At 47.5% G+C, this 19,245-nt stretch overlaps 1 protein-coding gene across 8 annotated transcripts in view; it reads right to left on the bottom strand.

Annotated features, from left to right (window-relative positions):
* LOC139584203 (tight junction protein ZO-1-like) overlaps window positions 1-19,245 on the bottom strand; it is a 284,921-nt gene that overhangs the window by 241,968 nt on the left and 23,708 nt on the right. For all 8 annotated transcript variants that reach the window (XM_071415765.1, XM_071415767.1, XM_071415768.1 and 5 more), the window contains exon 2: window positions 14,399-14,618. In XM_071415765.1, the coding sequence (XP_071271866.1) occupies window positions 14,399-14,618 (220 nt within the window). The remainder of the gene's footprint in view (window positions 1-14,398; window positions 14,619-19,245) is intronic.

Raw genomic sequence — 19,245 nt, 5'->3', positions numbered from 1 at the left:
CGTACTCCTCTCCTCCGTACTCCTCCTCTCTCCCGTACTCCTCTCCCCCGTACTCCTCTCCCCCGTACTCCTCTCCCCCGTACTCCTCTCCCCCGTACTCCTCTCCCCCGTACTTCTCTCCTCCGTACTCCTCTCCCCCGTACTCCTCTCCCCCGTACTCCTCTCCCCCGTACTCCTCTCCCCCGTACTCATCTCCCCCATACTCCTCTCCCCCGTACTCCTCTCCTCCGTACTCCTCTCCTCCGTACTCCTCTCCCCCGTACTCCTCTCCCCCATACTCCTCTCCCCTATACTCCTCTCCTCCGTACTCCTCTCCTCCGTACTCCTCTCCCCCATACTCCTCTCCCACATACTCCTCTCCCACATACTCCTCTCCTCCGTACTCCTCTCCTGCATACTCCTCATCTCCCTCATACTCCTCTCCCTCCATACTCCTCTCCCCCATTCTCCTCTCCCCCATTTTCATCTCCCCCATACTCCTCTCCGCTATGCTCATCTCCCCCCATACTCCTCATCTCCCCCATACTCCTCATCTCCCCCATTCTCCTCTCCCCCCATTCTCCTCTCCCCCATACTCCTCTCCCCCATTCTCCTCTCCCCCCATTCTCCTCTCCCCCATTCTCTTCTCCCCCATTCTCCTCTCCCGCATACTCCTCTCCCCCATTCTCCTCTCCCGCATACTCCTCTCCCCCATTCTCCTCTCCCCCATTCTCCTCTCCCCCATACTCCTCTCCACTATTCTCCTCTCCACTATTCTCCTCTCCCGCATACTCCTCTCCCCCCATTCTCCTCTCCCCCCATTCTCCTCTCTCCCATTCTCCTCTCCCGCCATACTCCTCTCCCCCATTCTCCTCTCCCCCATTCTCCTCTCCCGCCATGCTCCTCTCCTCCACACTCCTCTCCTTCCCTATCTCCCAAAGTCCCACTGTATCTCACTCAGTGCTCCTCCACGTCTCATCCACGTCTCAAAACTCTGGACTTAGTTTTGTCCCATGGAATAAATGTTGTAGATCTTAATGTTTTTCCTCATAATCCTGGACTGTCGGACCACCATTTTATTACGTTTGCAATCGCAACAAATAATCTGCTCAGACCCCAACCAAGGAGCATCAAAGGTCGTGCTATAAATTCTCAGACAACACAAAAATTCCTTGATGCCCTTCCAGACTCCTTCTGCCTACCCAAGGACGTCAGAGGACAAAAATCAGTTAACCACCTAACTGAGGAACTCAATTTAACCTTGCGCAATACCCTAGATGCAGTTGCACCCCTAAAAACGAAAAACATTTGTCATAAGAAACTAGCTCCCTGGTATACAGAAAATACCCGAGCTTTGAAGCAAGCTTCCAGAAAATTGGAACGGAAATGGCGCCACACCAAACTGGAAGTCTTCCGACTAGCTTGGAAAGACAGTACCGTGCAGTACCGAAGAGCCCTCACTGCTGCTCGATCATCCTACTTTTCCAACTTAATTGAGGAAAATAAGAACAATCCAAAATTTCTTTTTGATACTGTTGCAAAGCTAACTAAAAAGCAGCATTCCCCAAGAGAGGATGGCTTTCACTTCAGCAGTAATAAATTCATGAACTTCTTTGAGGAAAAGATCATGATCATTAGAAAGCAAATTATGGACTCCTCTTTAAATCTGCGTATTCCTCCAAAGCTCAATTGTCCTGAGTCTGCACAACTCTGCCAGGACCTAGGATCAAGGGAGACACTCAAGTGTTTTAGTACTATATCTCTTGACACAATGATGAAAATAATCATGGCCTCTAAACCTTCTAGCTGCATACTGGATCCTATTCCTACTAAACTACTGAAAGAGCTGCTTCCTGTGCTTGGCCCTCATATGTTGAACATAATAAACGGCTCTCTATCCACCGGATGTGTACCAAACTCACTAAAAGTGGCAGTATTAAAGCCTCTCTTGAAAAAGCCAAACCTTGACCCGGAAAATATAAAAAACTATCGGCCTATATCGAATCTTCCATTCCTCTCAAAAAAATTTGAAAAAGCTGTTGCGCAGCAACTCACTGCCTTCCTGAAGACAAACAATGTATACGAAATGCTTCAGTCTGGTTTTAGACCCCATCATAGCACTGAGACTGCACTTGTGAAGGTGGTAAATGACCTTTTAATGGCGTCAGACCGAGGCTCTGCATCTGTCCTCGTGCTACTAGACCTTAGTGCTGCCTTTGACACCATCGATCACCACATTCTTTTGGAGAGACTAGAAACCCAAATTGGTCTACACGGACAAGTTCTGGCCTGGTTTAGATCTTACCTGTCGGAAAGATATCAGTTTGTCTCTGTGAATGGTTTGTCCTCTGACAAATCAACTGTACATTTCGGTGTTCCTCAAGGTTCCGTTTTAGGACCACTATTGTTTTCACTATATATTTTACCTCTTGGGGATGTTATTCGAAAACATAATGTTAACTTTCACTGCTATGCGGATGACACACAGCTGTACATTTCAATGAAACATGGTGAAGCCTCAAAATTGCCCTCGCTGGAAGCCTGTGTTTCAGACATAAGGAAGTGGATGGCTGCAAACGTTCTACTTTTAAACTCGGACAAAACAGAGATGCTTGTTCTAGGTCCCAAGAAACAAAGAGATCTTCTGTTAAATCTGACAATTAATCTTGATGGTTGTAAAGTCGTCTCAAATAAAACTGTGAAGGACCTCGGCGTTACTCTTGACCCTGATCTCTCTTTTGACGAACATATCAAGACTGTTTCAAGGACAGCTTTTTTCCATCTACGTAACATTGCAAAAATTAATCCATGCATTTGTTACTTCTAGGTTAGACTACTGCAATGCTCTACTTTCCGGCTACCCGGATAAAGCACTAAATAAACTTCAGTTAGTGCTAAATACGGCTGCTAGAATCCTGACTAGAACCAAGAAATTTGATCATATTACTCCAGTGCTAGCCTCCCTACACTGGCTTCCTGTTAAGGCAAGGGCTGATTTCAAGGTTTTACTGTTAACCTATAAAGCGTTACATGGGCTTGCTCCTACCTATCTTTCTGAGTTGGTCCTGCCGTACATACCTACACGTACGCTACGGTCACAAGACGCAGGCCTCCTAATTGTCCCTAGAATTTCTAAGCAAACAGCGGGAGGCAGGGCTTTCTCCTATAGATCTCCATTTTTATGGAATAGTCTGCCTACCCATGTGAGAGACGCAGACTCGGTCTCAACCTTTAAGTCTTTACTGAAGACTTATCTCTTCAGTAGGTCATATGATTGAGTGTAGTCTGGCCCAGGAGTGTGAAGGTGAACGGAAAGGCTCTGGAGCAACGAACCGCCCTTGCTGTCTCTGCCTGGCCGGTTCCCCTCTCTCCACTGGGATTCTCTGCCCCTAACCCTATTACAGGGGCTGAGTCACTGGCTTACTGGTGCTCTTTCATGCCGTCCCTAGGAGGGGTGCGTCACTTGAGTGGGTTGAGTTACTGACGTGATCTTCCTGTCTGGGTTGGCGCCCCCCCTTGGTTTGTGCTGTGGTGGAGATCTCTGTGGGCTATACTCGGCCTTGTCTCAGGATTGTAAGTTGGTGGTTGAAGATATCCCTCTAGTGGTGTGGGGGCTGTACTTTGGCAGAGTGGGTGGGGTTATATCCTTCCTGTTTGGCCCTGTCCGGGGGTATCATCGGATGGGGCCACAGTGTCTCCTGACCCCTCCTGTCTCAGCCTCCAGTATTTATGCTGCAGTAGTTTATGTGTCGGGGGGCTAGGGTCAGTTGGTTATACCTGGAGTACTTCTCCTATCTTATCCAGTGTCCTGTGTGAATTTAAGTATGCTCTCTCTAATTCTCTCGTTCTCTCTTTCTTTCTCTCTCTCTGAGAACCTGAGCCCTAGGACCATACGTCACGGCAAACCGGGCATGATGACTCCTTGCTGTCCCCAGTCCACCTGGCCTTGCTGCTGTTCCAGTTTCAACTGTTCTGCCTGCTGTTATGGAACCCCTACCTGTTCAACTCTTAATGATCGGCTATGAAAAGCCAACTGACTTTTATTCCTGATTATTATTTGACCATGCTTGTCATTTATGAACATTTTGAAAATCTTGGCTCTCTCTAATTCTCTCCTTCTCTCTTTCTTTCTCTCTCTCGGAGGACCGGAGCCCTAGGACCATACGTCAGGACTACCGGGCATGATGACTCCTTGCTGTCCCCAGTCCGCCTGGCCCTGCTGCTATTCCAGTTTCAACTGTTCTGCCTGCGGTTATGGAACCCCTACCTGTCCCAGACCTGCTGTTTTCAATTCTTAATGATCGGCTATGAAAAGCCAACTGACATTTATTCCTGATTATTATTTGACCATGCTTGTCATTTATGAACATTTTGAAAATCTTGGCTCTCTCTAATTCTCTCCTTCTCTCTCTCTTTCTCTCTCTCGGAGGACCTGAGCCCTGGGACCGTGCGTCGGGGCTGCCGGGCGTGATGGCTCCTTGCTGTCCCCAGTCCACCTGGCCTTGCTGCTATTCCAGTTTCAGCTGTTCTGCCTGCGGTTATGGAACCGCCACCTGTCCCGGACCTGCTATTTTCAACTCTTGATGATCGGCTATGAAAAGCCAACTGAAAATTATTCATGATTATTATTTGACCATGCTTGTCACTTATGAACATTTTGAACATCTTGGCATAGTTCTGTTATAATCTCCACCCAGCACAGCCAGAAGAGGACTGGCCACCCCTCATAGCCTGGTTCCTCTCTAGGTTTCTTCCTAGGTTTTGGCCTTTCTAGGGAGTTTTTCCTAGCCACCGTGCTTCTACACCTGCATTGCTTGCTGTTTGGGGTTTTAGGCTGGGTGTCTGTACAGCACTTCGAGATATTAGCTGATGTACGAAGGGCTATATAAAATAAAATAAACTTGATTTGATTTGATCTTCCTCCTCCTCCTCCTCCTTCACATTGGATTCATCTCCCTCCAACAACACCCTGAATATACAGATTGGTTAATTCATCTGCAGTTGCTGCTCCAGTCTCCTCTGTAAATGCAGCTGCAGCACTTCCAGGAGACTGAGCAGAGGGAGAGCAGAAACGCTTATGCTGGTGTTTTTAGGGAGGAGGGGGGTGGAGGGGATGGGGAGGAGGGGAGGGGATGGGGTGGAGGGGATGGGGAGGAGGGGAGGGGATGGGGTGGAGGGGATGGGGTGGAGGGGAGGGGGTGGAGGGGAGGGGGAGGAGGGGAGGGGGGTGGAGGGGAGGGGGTGGAGGGGAGGAGGGGAGGGGAGGGGATGGGGGTGGAGGGGAGGGGGGTGGAGGGGATGGGGACGAGGGGGGGGGGGTGGAGGGGATGGGGAGGAGGGGAGGGGGGTGGAGGGGATGGGGACGAGGGGAGGGGGGTGGAGGGGAAGGGGTGCTCTGAGAGCCTCTGTCCACAGTACCCTATACTGCAGCCAGAAAAGGGATTTTAGGTGTGTGTGCGTGTGTGTGCGTGCATGCGTAAAAGCACAAGGAGAGGGGGAACGCAGAGCTATACAAGTGAATAACAGATTAAGACTTTGAGCGAGGTCAATCTGAAAGCCGATCGGTTGAGTGATCCCGCACCTTTAAAGAGTGATTATTTTAATTAACGCTTTTATCTGGACTTAAAGCAGCGTCTGGTACATCAGATAGATAGGGCCTGCTCCGTTTGGCTGCACCTGGTACATCAGATAGCTAAGGCCTGCTCCGTTTGGCTGCACCTGGTACATCAGATAGCTAGGGCCTGCTCCGTTTGGCTGCACCTGGTACATCAGATAGCTAGGGCCTGCTCCGTTTGGCTGCACCTGCAATGGGAGTTCTAGTCTAAAGAAGTGCATTATATAGGGAATAGGGCTCTGGTCTCTGTACTCTAACCTCTCTGGTCTGGGATGTACTCTAACCTCTCTGGTCTCTGTACTCTAACCTCTCTGGTCTGGGATATACTCTAACCTCTCTGGTCTGGGATATACTCTAACCTCTCTGGTCTGGGATATAATCTAACCTCTCTGGTCTGGGATGTACTCTAACCTCTCTGGTCTGGGATGTACTCTAACCTCTCTGGTCTGGGATATACTCTAACCTCTCTGGTCTGGGATATAATCTAACCTCTCTGGTCTGGGATGTACTCTAACCTCTCTGGTCTGGGATATACTCTAACCTCTCTGGTCTGGGATATACTCTAACCTCTCTGGTCTGGGATATACTCTAACCTCTCTGGTCTGGGATGTACTCTAACCTCTCTGGTCTGGGATGTACTCTAACCTCTCTGGTCTGGGATATACTCTAACCTCTCTAGTCTGGGATGTACTCTAACCTCTCTGGTCTGGGATATAATCTAACCTCTCTGGTCTGGGATGTACTCTAACCTCTCTGGTCTGGGATATACTCTAACCTCTCTGGTCTGGGATGTACTCTAACCTCTCTGGTCTGGGATGTACTCTAACCTCTCTGGTCTGGGATGTACTCTAACCTCTCTGGTCTGGGATGTACTCTAACCTCTCTGGTCTGGGATGTACTCTAACCTCTCTGGTCTGGGATGTACTCTAACCTCTCTGGTCTGGGATGTACTCTAACCTCTCTGGTCTGGGATGTACTCTAAACTCTCTGGTCTGGGATGTACTCTAACCTCTCTGGTCTGGGATGTACTCTAACCTCTCTGGTCTGGGATATACTCTAACCTCTCTGGTCTGGGATGTACTCTAACCTCTCTGGTCTGGGATGTACTCTAACCTCTCTGGTCTGGGATGTACTCTAACCTCTCTGGTCTGGGATGTACTCTAACCTCTCTGGTCTGGGATGTACTCTAACCTCTCTGGTCTGGGATGTACTCTAACCTCTCTGGTCTGTGATATACTCTAACCTCTCTGGTCTGGGATATACTCTAACCTCTCTGGTCTCTGTACTCTAACCTCTCTGGTCTGGGATATACTCTAACCTCTCTGGTCTGGGATATACTCTAACCTCTCTGGTCTGGGATATAATCTAACCTCTCTGGTCTGGGATGTACTCTAACCTCTCTGGTCTGGGATGTACTCTAACCTCTCTGGTCTGGGATATACTCTAACCTCTCTGGTCTGGGATATACTCTAACCTCTCTGGTCTGGGATGTACTCTAACCTCTCTGGTCTGGGATGTACTCTAACCTCTCTGGTCTGGGATATACTCTAACCCCTCTGGTCTGGGATGTACTCTAACCTCTCTGGTCTGGGATGTACTCTAACCTCTCTGGTCTGGGATGTACTCTAACCTCTCTGGTCTGGGATGTACTCTAACCTCTCTGGTCTGGGATGTACTCTAACCTCTCTGGTCTGTGATATACTCTAACCTCTCTGGTCTGTGATATACTCTAACCTCTCTGGTCTGTGATATACTCTAACCTCTCTGGTCTGGGATATACTCTAACCTCTCTGGTCTCTGTACTCTAACCTCTCTGGTCTCTGTACTCTAACCTCTCTGGTCTGGGATATACTCTAACCTCTCTGGTCTGGGATATACTCTAACCTCTCTGGTCTGGGATATAATCTAACCTCTCTGGTCTGGGATATAATCTAACCTCTCTGGTCTGGGATGTACTCTAACCTCTCTGGTCTGGGATGTACTCTAACCTCTCTGGTCTGGGATGTACTCTAACCTCTCTGGTCTGGGATGTACTCTAACCTCTCTGGTCTGGGATATACTCTAACCTCTCTGGTCTGGGATGTACTCTAACCTCTCTGGTCTGGGATGTACTCTAACCTCTCTGGTCTGGGATGTACTCTAACCTCTCTGGTCTGGGATGTACTCTAACCTCTCTGGTCTGGGATGTACTCTAACCTCTCTGGTCTGGGATATACTCTTATCTCTCTGGTCAAGGATATACTCTAACCTCTCTGGTCTGGAATGTACTCTAACCTCTCTGGTCTGGAATGTACTCTAACCTCTCTGGTCTGGGATGTACTCTAACCTCTCTGGTCTGGGATGTACTCTAACCTCTCTGGTCTGGGATATACTCTAACCTCTCTGGTCTGGGATGTACTCTAACCTCTCTGGTCTGGGATGTACTCTAACCTCTCTGGTCTGGGATGCACTCTAACCTCTCTGGTCTGGGATGTACTCTAACCTCTCTGGTCTGGGATGTACTCTAACCTCTCTGGTCTGGGATGTACTCTAACCTCTCTGGTCTGGGATATACTCTAACCTCTTGGTCTGGGATATACTCTAACCTCTCTGGTCTGGGATATACTCTAACCTCTCTAGTCTGGGATATACTCTAACCTCTCTGGTCTGGGATGTACTCTAACCTCTCTGGTCTGGGATGTACTCTAACCTCTCTAGTCTGGGATATACTCTAACCTCTCTGGTCTGGGATATACTCTAACCTCTCTAGTCTGGGATATACTCTAACCTCTCTGGTCTGGGATGTACTCTAACCTCTCTGGTCTGGGATGTACTCTAACCTCTCTAGTCTGGGATATACTCTAACCTCTCTGGTCTGGGATATACTCTTACCTCTCTGGTCTGGGATATACTCTAACCTCTCTGTTCTGGGATGTTATCTAACCTCTCTGGTCTGGGATGTTATCTAACCTCTCTGGTCTGGGATGTACTCTAACCTCTCTGGTCTGGGATATACTCTAACCTCTCTAGTCTGGGATGTACTCTAACCTCTCTGGTCTGGGATGTACTCTAACCTCTCTGGTCTGGGATATACTCTAACCTCTCTAGTCTGGGATGTACTCTAACCTCTCTAGTCTGGGATATACTCTAACCTCTCTGCAGCAAACATTCCTTCCTTAAAACATTCTCTCAAATAGCTGAGGAAGGAGAAAAATGCTGCATTAAAAAAACACATATTTTTTTAGTTCTCCTTTATAATCAAGGTCCTTAGATAAAATTTAAAAAAAGATCATTAAATGAACAAGTACAGCTCAGTTCATGTTGTATATCACCCCCCCCCCCCCTAGGATATTACTGCAAGAAATGAAATCTGCATCCCAAATGGTACCCTAGTCCCTCTTTACGGTGCAGAACTGTTGGACCCGAGGCCTTGTGGGTTATGCAGTGCATCATAGGTAATACATTTGGGACACCGTACTCATATGTCTCTATTGTCTCGGTGTGAACAAGTCGAATGTACACAAAGAAAAGCCTTGCAGGTTTTTTCATGCCTGCACTGTGTGTGTGTGTGTGTGTCTCTCTCTCTCTGTGTGTGTGTGTGTGTGTGTGTGTGTGTGTGTGTGTGTGTGTGTGTGTGTGTGTGTGTGTGTGTGTGTGTGTGTGTGTGTGTGTGTGTGTGTGTGTGTGTGTGTGTGTGTGTGTGTGTGTGTGTGTGTGTGTGTGTGTGTGTGTGTGTGTGTGTGTGTGTGTCTGTGTGTGTGTGTGTGTGTGTGTGTGTGTGCACTTCCAGTACATGTATTAATTAAAATATAGCTTGGCCTCTCTCATCCGAACTAACTAAGTCCATATATATTCACTGTTATGCTGGAGACACGTAGGATAAGAACTTCCCTCAGAACATTGGCTGCATCTCACATTGCACCATGTTCCCTATATAGTGCACTACTCTAGAGCCCTATTCCCTATATAATGCACTACTCTAGAGCCCTATTCCCTATATAGTGCACTACTCTAGAGCCCTATTCCCTATATAATGCACTACTCTAGAGCCCTGTTCCCTATATAGTGCACTACTCTAGAGCCCTATTCCCTATATAGTGCACTACTCTAGAGCCCTGTTCCCTATATAGTGCACTACTCTAGAGCCTTATTCCCTATATAGTGCACTACTCTAGAGCCCTGTTCCCTATATAGTGCACTACTCTAGAGCCCTGTTCCCTATATAGTGCACTACTCTAGAGCCCTGTTCCCTATATAGTGCACTACTCTAGAGCCCTGTTCCCTATATAGTGCACTACTCTAGAGCCCTGTTCCCTGTATAGTGCACTACTCTAGAGCCCTATTCCCTATATAGTGCACTACTCTAGAGCCCTGTTCCCTATATAGTGCACTACTCTAGAGCCCTATTCCCTATATAGTGCACTACTCTAGAGCCCTGTTCCCTATATAGTGCACTACTCTAGAGCCCTGTTCCCTATATAGTGCACTACTCTAGAGCCCTGTTCCCTATATAGTGCACTACTCTAGAGCCCTGTTCCCTATATAGTGCACTACTCTAGAGCCCTATTCCCTATATAGTGCACTACTCTAGAGCCCTATTCCCTATATAGTGCACTACTCTAGAGCCCTGTTCCCTATATAGTGCACTACTCTAGAGCCCTGTTCCCTATATAGTGCACTACTCTAGAGCCCTGTTCCCTATATAGTGCACTACTCTAGAGCCCTGTTCCCTATATAGTGCACTACTCTAGAGCCCTGTTCCCTATATAGTGCACTACTCTAGAGCCCTGTTCCCTATATAGTGCACTACTCTAGAGCCCTGTTACCTATATAGTGCACTACTCTAGAGCCCTATTCCCTATATAGTGCACTACTCTAGAGCCCTGTTCCCTATATAGTGCACTACTCTAGAGCCCTGTTCCCTATATAGTGCACTACTCTAGAGCCCTATTCCCTATATAGTGCACTACTCTAGAGCCCTATTCCCTATATAGTGCACTACTCTAGAGCCCTGTTCCCTATATAGTGCACTACTCTAGAGCCCTTTTACCTATATAGTGCACTACTCTAGAGCCCTATTCCCTATATAGTGCACTACTCTAGAGCCCTGTTCCCTATATAGTGCACTACTCTAGAGCCCTGTTCCCTATATAGTGCACTACTCTAGAGCCCTGTTCCCTATATAGTGCACTACTCTAGAGCCCTATTCCCTATATAGTGCACTACTCTAGAGCCCTGTTCCCTATATAGTGCACTACTCTAGAGCCCTGTTCCCTATATAGTGCACTACTCTAGAGCCCTATTCCCTATATAGTGCACTACTCTAGAGCCCTGTTCCCTATATAGTGCACTACTCTAGAGCCCTGTTCCCTATATAGTGCACTACTCTAGAGCCCTATTCCCTATATAGTGCACTACTCTAGAGCCCTATTCCCTATATAGTGCACTACTCTAGAGCCCTGTTCCCTATATAGTGCACTACTCTAGAGCCCTATTCCCTATATAGTGCACTACTCTAGAGCCCTATTCCCTATATAGTGCACTACTATGGGTCCTGGTCAAATAGAGTAGAAAGAGAGAGAGAGAGGCATTTTTCTAGATGTATGTACAGTGGAACGAAAGGAGGAAAAGAGGCGAAGCAACCTCTCCTCTCCTCTCCTCTCCTCTCCTCTCCTCTCCTCTCCTCTCCTCTCCTCTCCTCTCCTCTCCTCTCCTCTCCCCTCCCCTCTCCTCTCCTCTCCTCTCTCAAAAAACGAAAGCGCACAGTTCTGTAAGGCTAAGAAACTAAACAAAAAACAAGATCCCACAAAACCCAAAAGGAAAATGACAACTTATATATGATCCCCAATCAGAGACAACGATAGACAGCTGCCTCTGATTGGGAACCCGGCCAAAAACAAAGAAATAGAGAACATAGACTTTCCCACCCGAGTCACACCCTGACCTAACCAAACATAGAAAATAATAAGGAACTCTAAGGTCAGGGCGTGACAGTGAGTGGGGTTTTAATACTATAATAACAGCAGAGTAACAGGTTTTCTCTCTACTGTCACTGTGTGAGTGGGGTTTTAATACTATAATAACAGCAGAGTAACAGGTTTTCTCTCTACTGTCACTGTGTGAGTGGGGTTTTAATACTATAATAACAGTAATGTAACTAATGGTCACACATTGGTCTTCAATCAAAACCTAATGCAAGATGCACATTTTAAGATTTCGTTTTATTATAAAACGCCCAGATGTCCACACATCAACGACTCTGGTTCTCCAGCTCTGCGTGAAAGTGGTGGGATGATGTCATTAAAACAATGATGGCCGTAACGTTACATGTCACAACCAATCAAAAACGCTGTTCAAACGCAAGACACTATAACAATGCAATTTGATTGGATTTTGTTCATGAGTTTTAAACACACTGGGACAGCCCCCCCCCCCCCGCCCTCCATACATACTGCAGCAGAGGCCGTCTGTGAGGTTGTAAAGTAGACCTCTCCTCGTTCTCCACAGCTGCAGACCCTCATCACTCACTGTAAAGTAGACCTCTCCTCGTTCTCCACAGCTGCAGACCCTCATCACTCACTGTAAAGTAGACCTCTCCTCGTTCTCCACAGCTGCAGACCCTCATCACTCACTGTAAAGTAGACCTCTCCTCTCCACAGCTGCAGACCCTCATCATTCACTGTAAAGTAGACCTCTCCTCTCCACAGCTGCAGACCCTCATCATTCACTGTAAAGTAGACCTCTCCTCTCCACAGCTGCAGACCCTCATCATTCACTGTAAAGTAGACCTCTCCTCTCCACAGCTGCAGACCCTCATCATTCACTGTAAAGTAGACCTCTCCTCTCCACAGCTGCAGACCCTCATCACTCACTGTAAAGTAGACCTCTCCTCTCCACAGCTGCAGACCCTCATCATTCACTGTTAGGCGAACCGTTACTTCCATCAGCTGCATTTGGGTTTGAGCTAGTCAGCAAGTTTCCATCTCCCTCTCTGTCTTGTGCAATGTACACACACACACGCACACCAATGGAGGCTCCTCCTCAGAGGAAGGGGAGGACCATCCTCCTCAGTGAATAATTTTAAACATTTAAAAAGTTATCCTTTTTAGATGAAACTATATTAAATATATTCAAGTTACCAAGTAATTGAATAAAACACTATTTTTCAATTAAGGTCTACAGGAGCCTCAACAGCACTCTGTAGGGTAGAACCATGGTGTAGCTGGAGGACAGCTAGCTTCTGTTCTCCTCTGGGTACATTGACTTCAATACAAAACCTGGAGGCTCATGGTTCTCACCCCCTTCCATAGACTTACACAGTAATTATGACAACTTCCCGGAGGACAACCTCTGACCTATCAGAGCTCTTGCAGCATGAACTGACATGTTGTCCATCCAATCAAAAGGATCAGAGAATGAATCTAGTACTGAAAGTGTAAGATACAGCTAGCTAGCACTGCAGTGCATCAGATGTGGTGAGTAGTTGACTCAAAGAGAGAGAAAGACAATAGTTGAACTGTTTTGAACAAATAAATGTCTTTCTCAAATGAAGGAAAAGCAGTTTCACTCACTTAGCTAGCAAATGCAGCTAGCTAGTTTAGCCTACTTAAACACCCGGCTCAAACAGAGGGATGCTATGTTAGTTAGCCGGTGTCACTGCTTACTGGGTTTACTAGCGCGTTAGTTATATTAGTTATGTTGACTAGGACGTTACTTTAGCTAATATGGTGACAACGATGTAGGCTGTGTATAGCGGTTATGATATGGTTTGGCTTTGAAAGTTATTTTTTTTAATCGCCTGGTCACGTACAGCTGATGTGTTGTGCATTGAAGTCCACAAGCAAAGGGAAAAGGTGAGGAGGCGAGCGCATAGATGGGAGAAGGAATACAACGTGGCTGCTATGAAAGTGAACTGTATTTACGCGTGATCAGAGGTGTATTCATTCCGACCGATTCTGTTGAAAAACGTTTCTTAAAACGGAATTAAACGGAACATAACGGGGATAAACATACCTGAATTTGTCCAATAGAAACTCTTGTTTGCAACTGTTGGACTAATGATTACAACCTAGATCAGCTAGATGCAGGCAAGAGTGTGCATGGAGGTATTGAATGTGTCACTGTCTGTTACTGTCTGTCCAGGTGTCACTGTCTGTCACCTCAAATTTTTCTCTCAACATGTGCACCTACGTTGTAAACTGTCATTCATAGGCCAGGTTGTAGTAACCTCGTGATGGGTATCGGGAACATTAGAGTATCATGTAGTAACCTAAACCTGTCACTGTCACATTGAACTGGGTGAACGGAATATAAATGACAGACGTCCAATGTACTGTAATAGAAATAAGGTCATACCGACCGACCGACCGACCGACCGACCGACCGACCGACCGACCGACCGACCACTTGGCCCATGGGCCACCAGTTGGGGAACCGTGGGATATCTTACATTAAAGTGGAATTAGTTGAACACATTAGAATTCAAAGCTGTGTGTGTGTGTGTACCAGTGGTTATACTGGTTGTGGACTGTTTAAATAGTTGATGAATGATGTCATTGATTCTACCCATTCTGGTGTTTCTATTGGACTGTGGTTCCTAGTGTCTCAGTGAAACTCGGACATTCTCCGACTTGGAAATCCGTCGTAGAAAGATGAGCGCCGAGTTTCCCACTTAGAAAGTATCCAAGTCAATCAAAAGGAATCTCAGTAGTGTCCCTTTAAATGTTGTTCTGTCTGTTTGGACCAAAACAATCTGCTAAATTACCATATTACTACCCTTAACCTCTATTCCTTTAAGCCTCTATGTCACGTAGCGTCTTCACTTACGTTGGAGTCCAGCACGTCGACGCTGTCCAGACTCTTGCTCCTGTGGATGCGTCCTTTGATCTTGCGTAGCGAAGGCTGAGCCTGATGTATGCTGCTCACAGACGACGATGCAGAGATCAAGCCGTGTCCGTGTCCGTGACCTTGACCTTGACCTTGACCTTGACCCCGGCTGGCTCTGCCGTGTGGGAGGTTGCCGGGGTGGAGGAGGCTGGGGTGAATCCTGAGGGTCAGAGGAAAAAAACATACCATCAGGATCACCATACGCTCAGAGATTTAGAGATTTAGAGAATGTCCCTTAATAAGGACGAATCGGTCGCAGCAAAATTACAAACAATTAACAAGTGGACATGTGCCTGGCCTCTTAGGTTAGTGTATGAACCAAAGTATTTAGTAGTACTGTGTCTTAGTGTATGAACCCATGAAGATGGCCCTGATGGACTAATCTAATGGATATCATGGGGCCAGTTTCCCGGACACAGATTCATTCTAGTCATTGGCTAAAAAGCACTTTTCATGGAGATGCCCAAACCGGACCCTATTATCAGACCCACAATGGCATCTCCACTCAGTACATCTCAGTACCCAGCTAGCACCTAACGTTCTGAAAACCATATATTTTTTTAGTTGGAATTTTTCAGTATGTCAGCATAATGTTTTTTCTGCAGGTTTCCTCACGGTTATATTTTAAAGTCCTGTTCTCAGAACATCAAGAAAACGTTCCATTAAAAAGCACCAGAGAACATTAGTAACGTTCCGAGAACGTTGTAAGAACATTATTTAAAAACAAACATTCCGTTCTCAGCATCAACAAAACTCTCTCTTATCCTCCATCTTGTTTAAATGTGTGCAGGTGTGTTGGCCGCGCCCACTAATTGGGCCACACCTGATCTTAACGAGTGCTATTTGAATAGACTAAAATGAATAGGTTTTTGGGGTATTTTTCTTAAAACTGCACTGTTGGTTAAGGGCTTGTAAGTAAGCATTTCACTGTATGGTCTACACTTGTTGTATTCGGTGCATGTGACAAATAAAATTGGATTTGATTTGAAGGTTGTATGCAAAAATAACCATAGGATAACCACGTGTTCACCAAGCTCCAAGAAACATATGGTTGTGAGAACGTTATGTACTAGCTGGGTAAAAAGCCTACAGACGGACACAAATAGACCATAATAAGCCTAAAGACGAACAGACGGACACACAGTTAATGGAGGGGAAAAAAACAGGATTGTCATGCTTTATATTTGTTTCTATAAAGGCCACAGTTCCCTGTTGAATTACATGGCATTTAATGCAGGTATGCATAATAGGATTGAATTAGTGTTGAATGGCACCCAGGCCCTGTAGGAGATATGTGTGTGTGTGTGTGTGTGTGTGTGTGTGTGTGTGTGTGTGTGTGTGTGTGTGTGTGTGTGTGTGTGTGTGTGTGTGTGTGTGTGTGTGTGTGTGTGTGTGTGTGTGTGTGTGTGTGTGTGTGTGTGTGTGTGTGTGTGTGTGTGTGTGTGGCCCTGAGACAAGCCCTGTAGTAAGGAGAGACAGTTACAACTCAGTAACTGTATGGAAAGTTACACCAGGCAACACTGAGTTGATCAGTGATCTGTCGTTTTCAATGAAAGAGGAGACACGAGGAGGTCTCTGGAGACACGAAAGAGACACGAGGAGGTCTCAGGAGACACGAGGAGGTCTCTGGAGACACGAAAGAGACACGAGGAGGTCTCTGGAGACACGAGGAGGTCTCTGGAGACACGAAAGAGACACGAGGAGGTCTCTGGTGACCAGAGACCAGGCAACCACAGTATGTATAACTGTTGGAGACCAGACAACCACAGTTTAACTGTTGGAGACCAGAGACCAGACAACCACAGTTTTGTTGAACTTTATACCACCCAGGCCCTGTAATCCCGTTATACTGTATGTTCACACCAGGCACTACTTCCAGCAATCAAACCAGACATCTGTGTTTCTCTGTTTCCCCAAAGTAGTACAGGGCAGGCTCATAGGATAGCAGGAGAGTAGTACAGGGCAGGCTCATAGGATAGTAGGAGAGTAGTACAGGGCAGGCTCATAGGATAGTAGGAGAGTAGTACAGGGCAGGCCCATAGGATAGTAGGAGAGTAGTGCAGGGCAGGCCCATAGGATAGTAGGAGAGTAGTACAGGGCAGGCCCATAGGATAGTAGGAGAGTAGTGCAGGGCAGGCCCATAGGATAGTAGGAGAGTAGTGCAGGGCAGGCCCATAGGATAGTAGGAGAGTAGTACAGGGCAGGCCCATAGGATAGTAGGAGAGTAGTACAGGGCAGGCCCTTAGGATAGTAGGAGAGTAGTGCAGGGCAGGCCCATAGGATAGTAGGAGAGTAGTACAGGGCAGGCCCATAGGATAGTAGGAGAGTAGTTCAGGGCAGGCCCATAGGATAGTAGGAGAGTAGTACAGGGCAGGCCCATAGGATAGTAGGAGAGTAGTACAGGGCAGGCCCATAGGATAGTAGGAGAGTAGTACAGGGCAGGCCCATAGGATAGTAGGAGAGTAGTTCAGGGCAGGCCCATAGGATAGTAGGAGAGTAGTACAGGGCAGGCCCATAGGATAGTAGGAGAGTAGTACAGGGCAGGCCCATAGGATAGTAGGAGAGTAGTACAGGGCAGGCCCATAGGATAGTAGGAGAGTAGTACAGGGCAGGCCCATAGGATAGTAGGAGAGTAGTGCAGGGCAGGCCCATAGGATAGTAGGAGAGTAGTACAGGGCAGGCCCATAGGATAGTAGGAGAGTAGTGCAGGGCAGGCCCATAGGATAGTAGGAGAGTAGTACAGGGCAGGCCCATAGGATAGTAGGAGAGTAGTGCAGGGCAGGCCCATAGGATAGTAGGAGAGTAGTACAGGGCAGGCCCATAGGATAGTAGGAGAGTAGTACAGGGCAGGCCCTTAGGATAGTAGGAGAGTAGTACAGGGCAGGCCCATAGGATAGTAGGAGAGTAGTACAGGGCAGGCCCTTAGGATAGTAGGAGAGTAGTACAGGGCAGGCCCATAGGATAGTAGGAGAGTAGTACAGGGCAGGCCCTTAGGATAGTAGGAGAGTAGTGCAGGGCAGGCCCATAGGATAGTAGGAGAGTAGTGCAGGGCAGGCCCTTAGGATAGTAGGAGAGTAGTACAGGGCAGGCCCATAGGATAGTAGGAGAGTGGTGCAGGGCAGGCCCATAGGATAGTAGGAGAGTAGTGCAGGGCAGGCCCATAGGATAGTAGGAGAGTAGTGCAGGGCAGGCCAATAGGATAGTAGGAGAGTAGTACAGGGCAGGCCCATAGGATAGTAGGAGAGTAGTACAGGGCAGGCCCTTAGGATAGTAGGAGAGTAGTACAGGGCAGGCCCATAGGATAGTAGGAGAGTAGTGCAGGGCAGGCCCTTAGGATAGTAGGAGAGTAGTACAGGGCAGGCCCATAGGATAGTAGGAGAGTAGTACAGGGCAGGCCCATAGGATAGTAGGAGAGTAGTGCAGGGCAGGCCCATAGGATAGTAGGAGAGTAGTGCAGGGCAGGCCCTTAGGATAGTAGGAGAGTAGTGCAGGGCAGGCCCATAGGATAGTAGGAGAGTAGTACAGGGCAGGCCCATAGGATAGTAGGAGAGTAGTACAGGGCAGGCCCATAGGATAGTAGGAGAGTAGTACAGGGCAGGCCCATAGGATAGTAGGAGAGTAGTACAGGGCAGGCCCATAGGATAGTAGGAGAGTAGTACAGGGCAGGCCCATAGGATAGTAGGAGAGTAGTACAGGGCAGGCCCTTAGGATAGTAGGAGAGTAGTACAGGGCAGGCCCATAGGATAGTAGGAGAGTAGTACAGGGCAGGCCCTTAGGATAGTAGGAGAGTAGTACAGGGCAGGCCCTTAGGATAGTAGGAGAGTAGTGCAGGGCAGGCTCATAGGATGGTAGGAGAGTAGTACAGGGCAGGCCCATAGGATAGTAGGAGAGTAGTACAGGGCAGGCCCATAGGATAGTAGGAGAGTAGTACAGGGCAGGCCCTTAGGATAGTAGGAGAGTAGTACAGGGCAGGCCCTTAGGATAGTAGGAGAGTAGTACAGGGCAGGCCCTTAGGATAGTAGGAGAGTAGGAGAGTAGTACAGGGCAGGCCCATAAGATAGCAGGAGAGTAGTACAGGGCAGGCCCATAGGATAGTAGGAGAGTAGTACAGGGCAGGCCCATAGGATAGTAGGAGAGTAGTACAGGGCAGGCCCATAGGATAGTAGGAGAGTAGTACAGGGCAGGCCAATAGGATAGTAGGAGAGTAGTACAGGGCAGGCCCATAGGATAGTAGGAGAGTAGTACAGGGCAGGCCCATAGGATAGTAGGAGAGTAGTGCAGGGCAGGCTCATAGGATAGTAGGAGAGTAGTGCAGGGCAGGCCCATAGGATAGTAGGAGAGTAGGAGAGTAGTACATCCTAAATGGAACCCTGTTCATCCTAAATGGAACCCTGTTCATCCTAAATGGAACCCTGTTCATCCTAAATGGAACCCTGTTCATCCTAATTGGAACCCTGTTCATCCTAAATGGAACCCTGTGCATCCTAAATGGAACCCTGTTCATCCTAAATGGAACCCTGTGCATCCTAAATGGAACCCTGTTCATCCTAAATGGAACCCTGTGCATCCTAAATGGAACCCTTTTCATCCTAAATGGAACCCTGTTCATCCTAAATGGAACCCTGTTCATCCTAAATGGAACCCTGTGCATCCTAAATGGAACCCTGTGCATCCTAAATGGAACCCTGTTCATCCTAAATGGAACCCTGTTCATCCTAAATGGAACCCTGTTCATCCTAAATGGAACCCTGTTCATCCTAAATGGAACCCTGTTCATCCTAAATGGA

Source organism: Salvelinus alpinus, chromosome 9, assembly GCF_045679555.1.
Source record: "Salvelinus alpinus chromosome 9, SLU_Salpinus.1, whole genome shotgun sequence".
NCBI lineage: Eukaryota > Metazoa > Chordata > Actinopteri > Salmoniformes > Salmonidae > Salvelinus > Salvelinus alpinus.
This window is presented reverse-complemented; position numbering and strand designations above follow the sequence as displayed.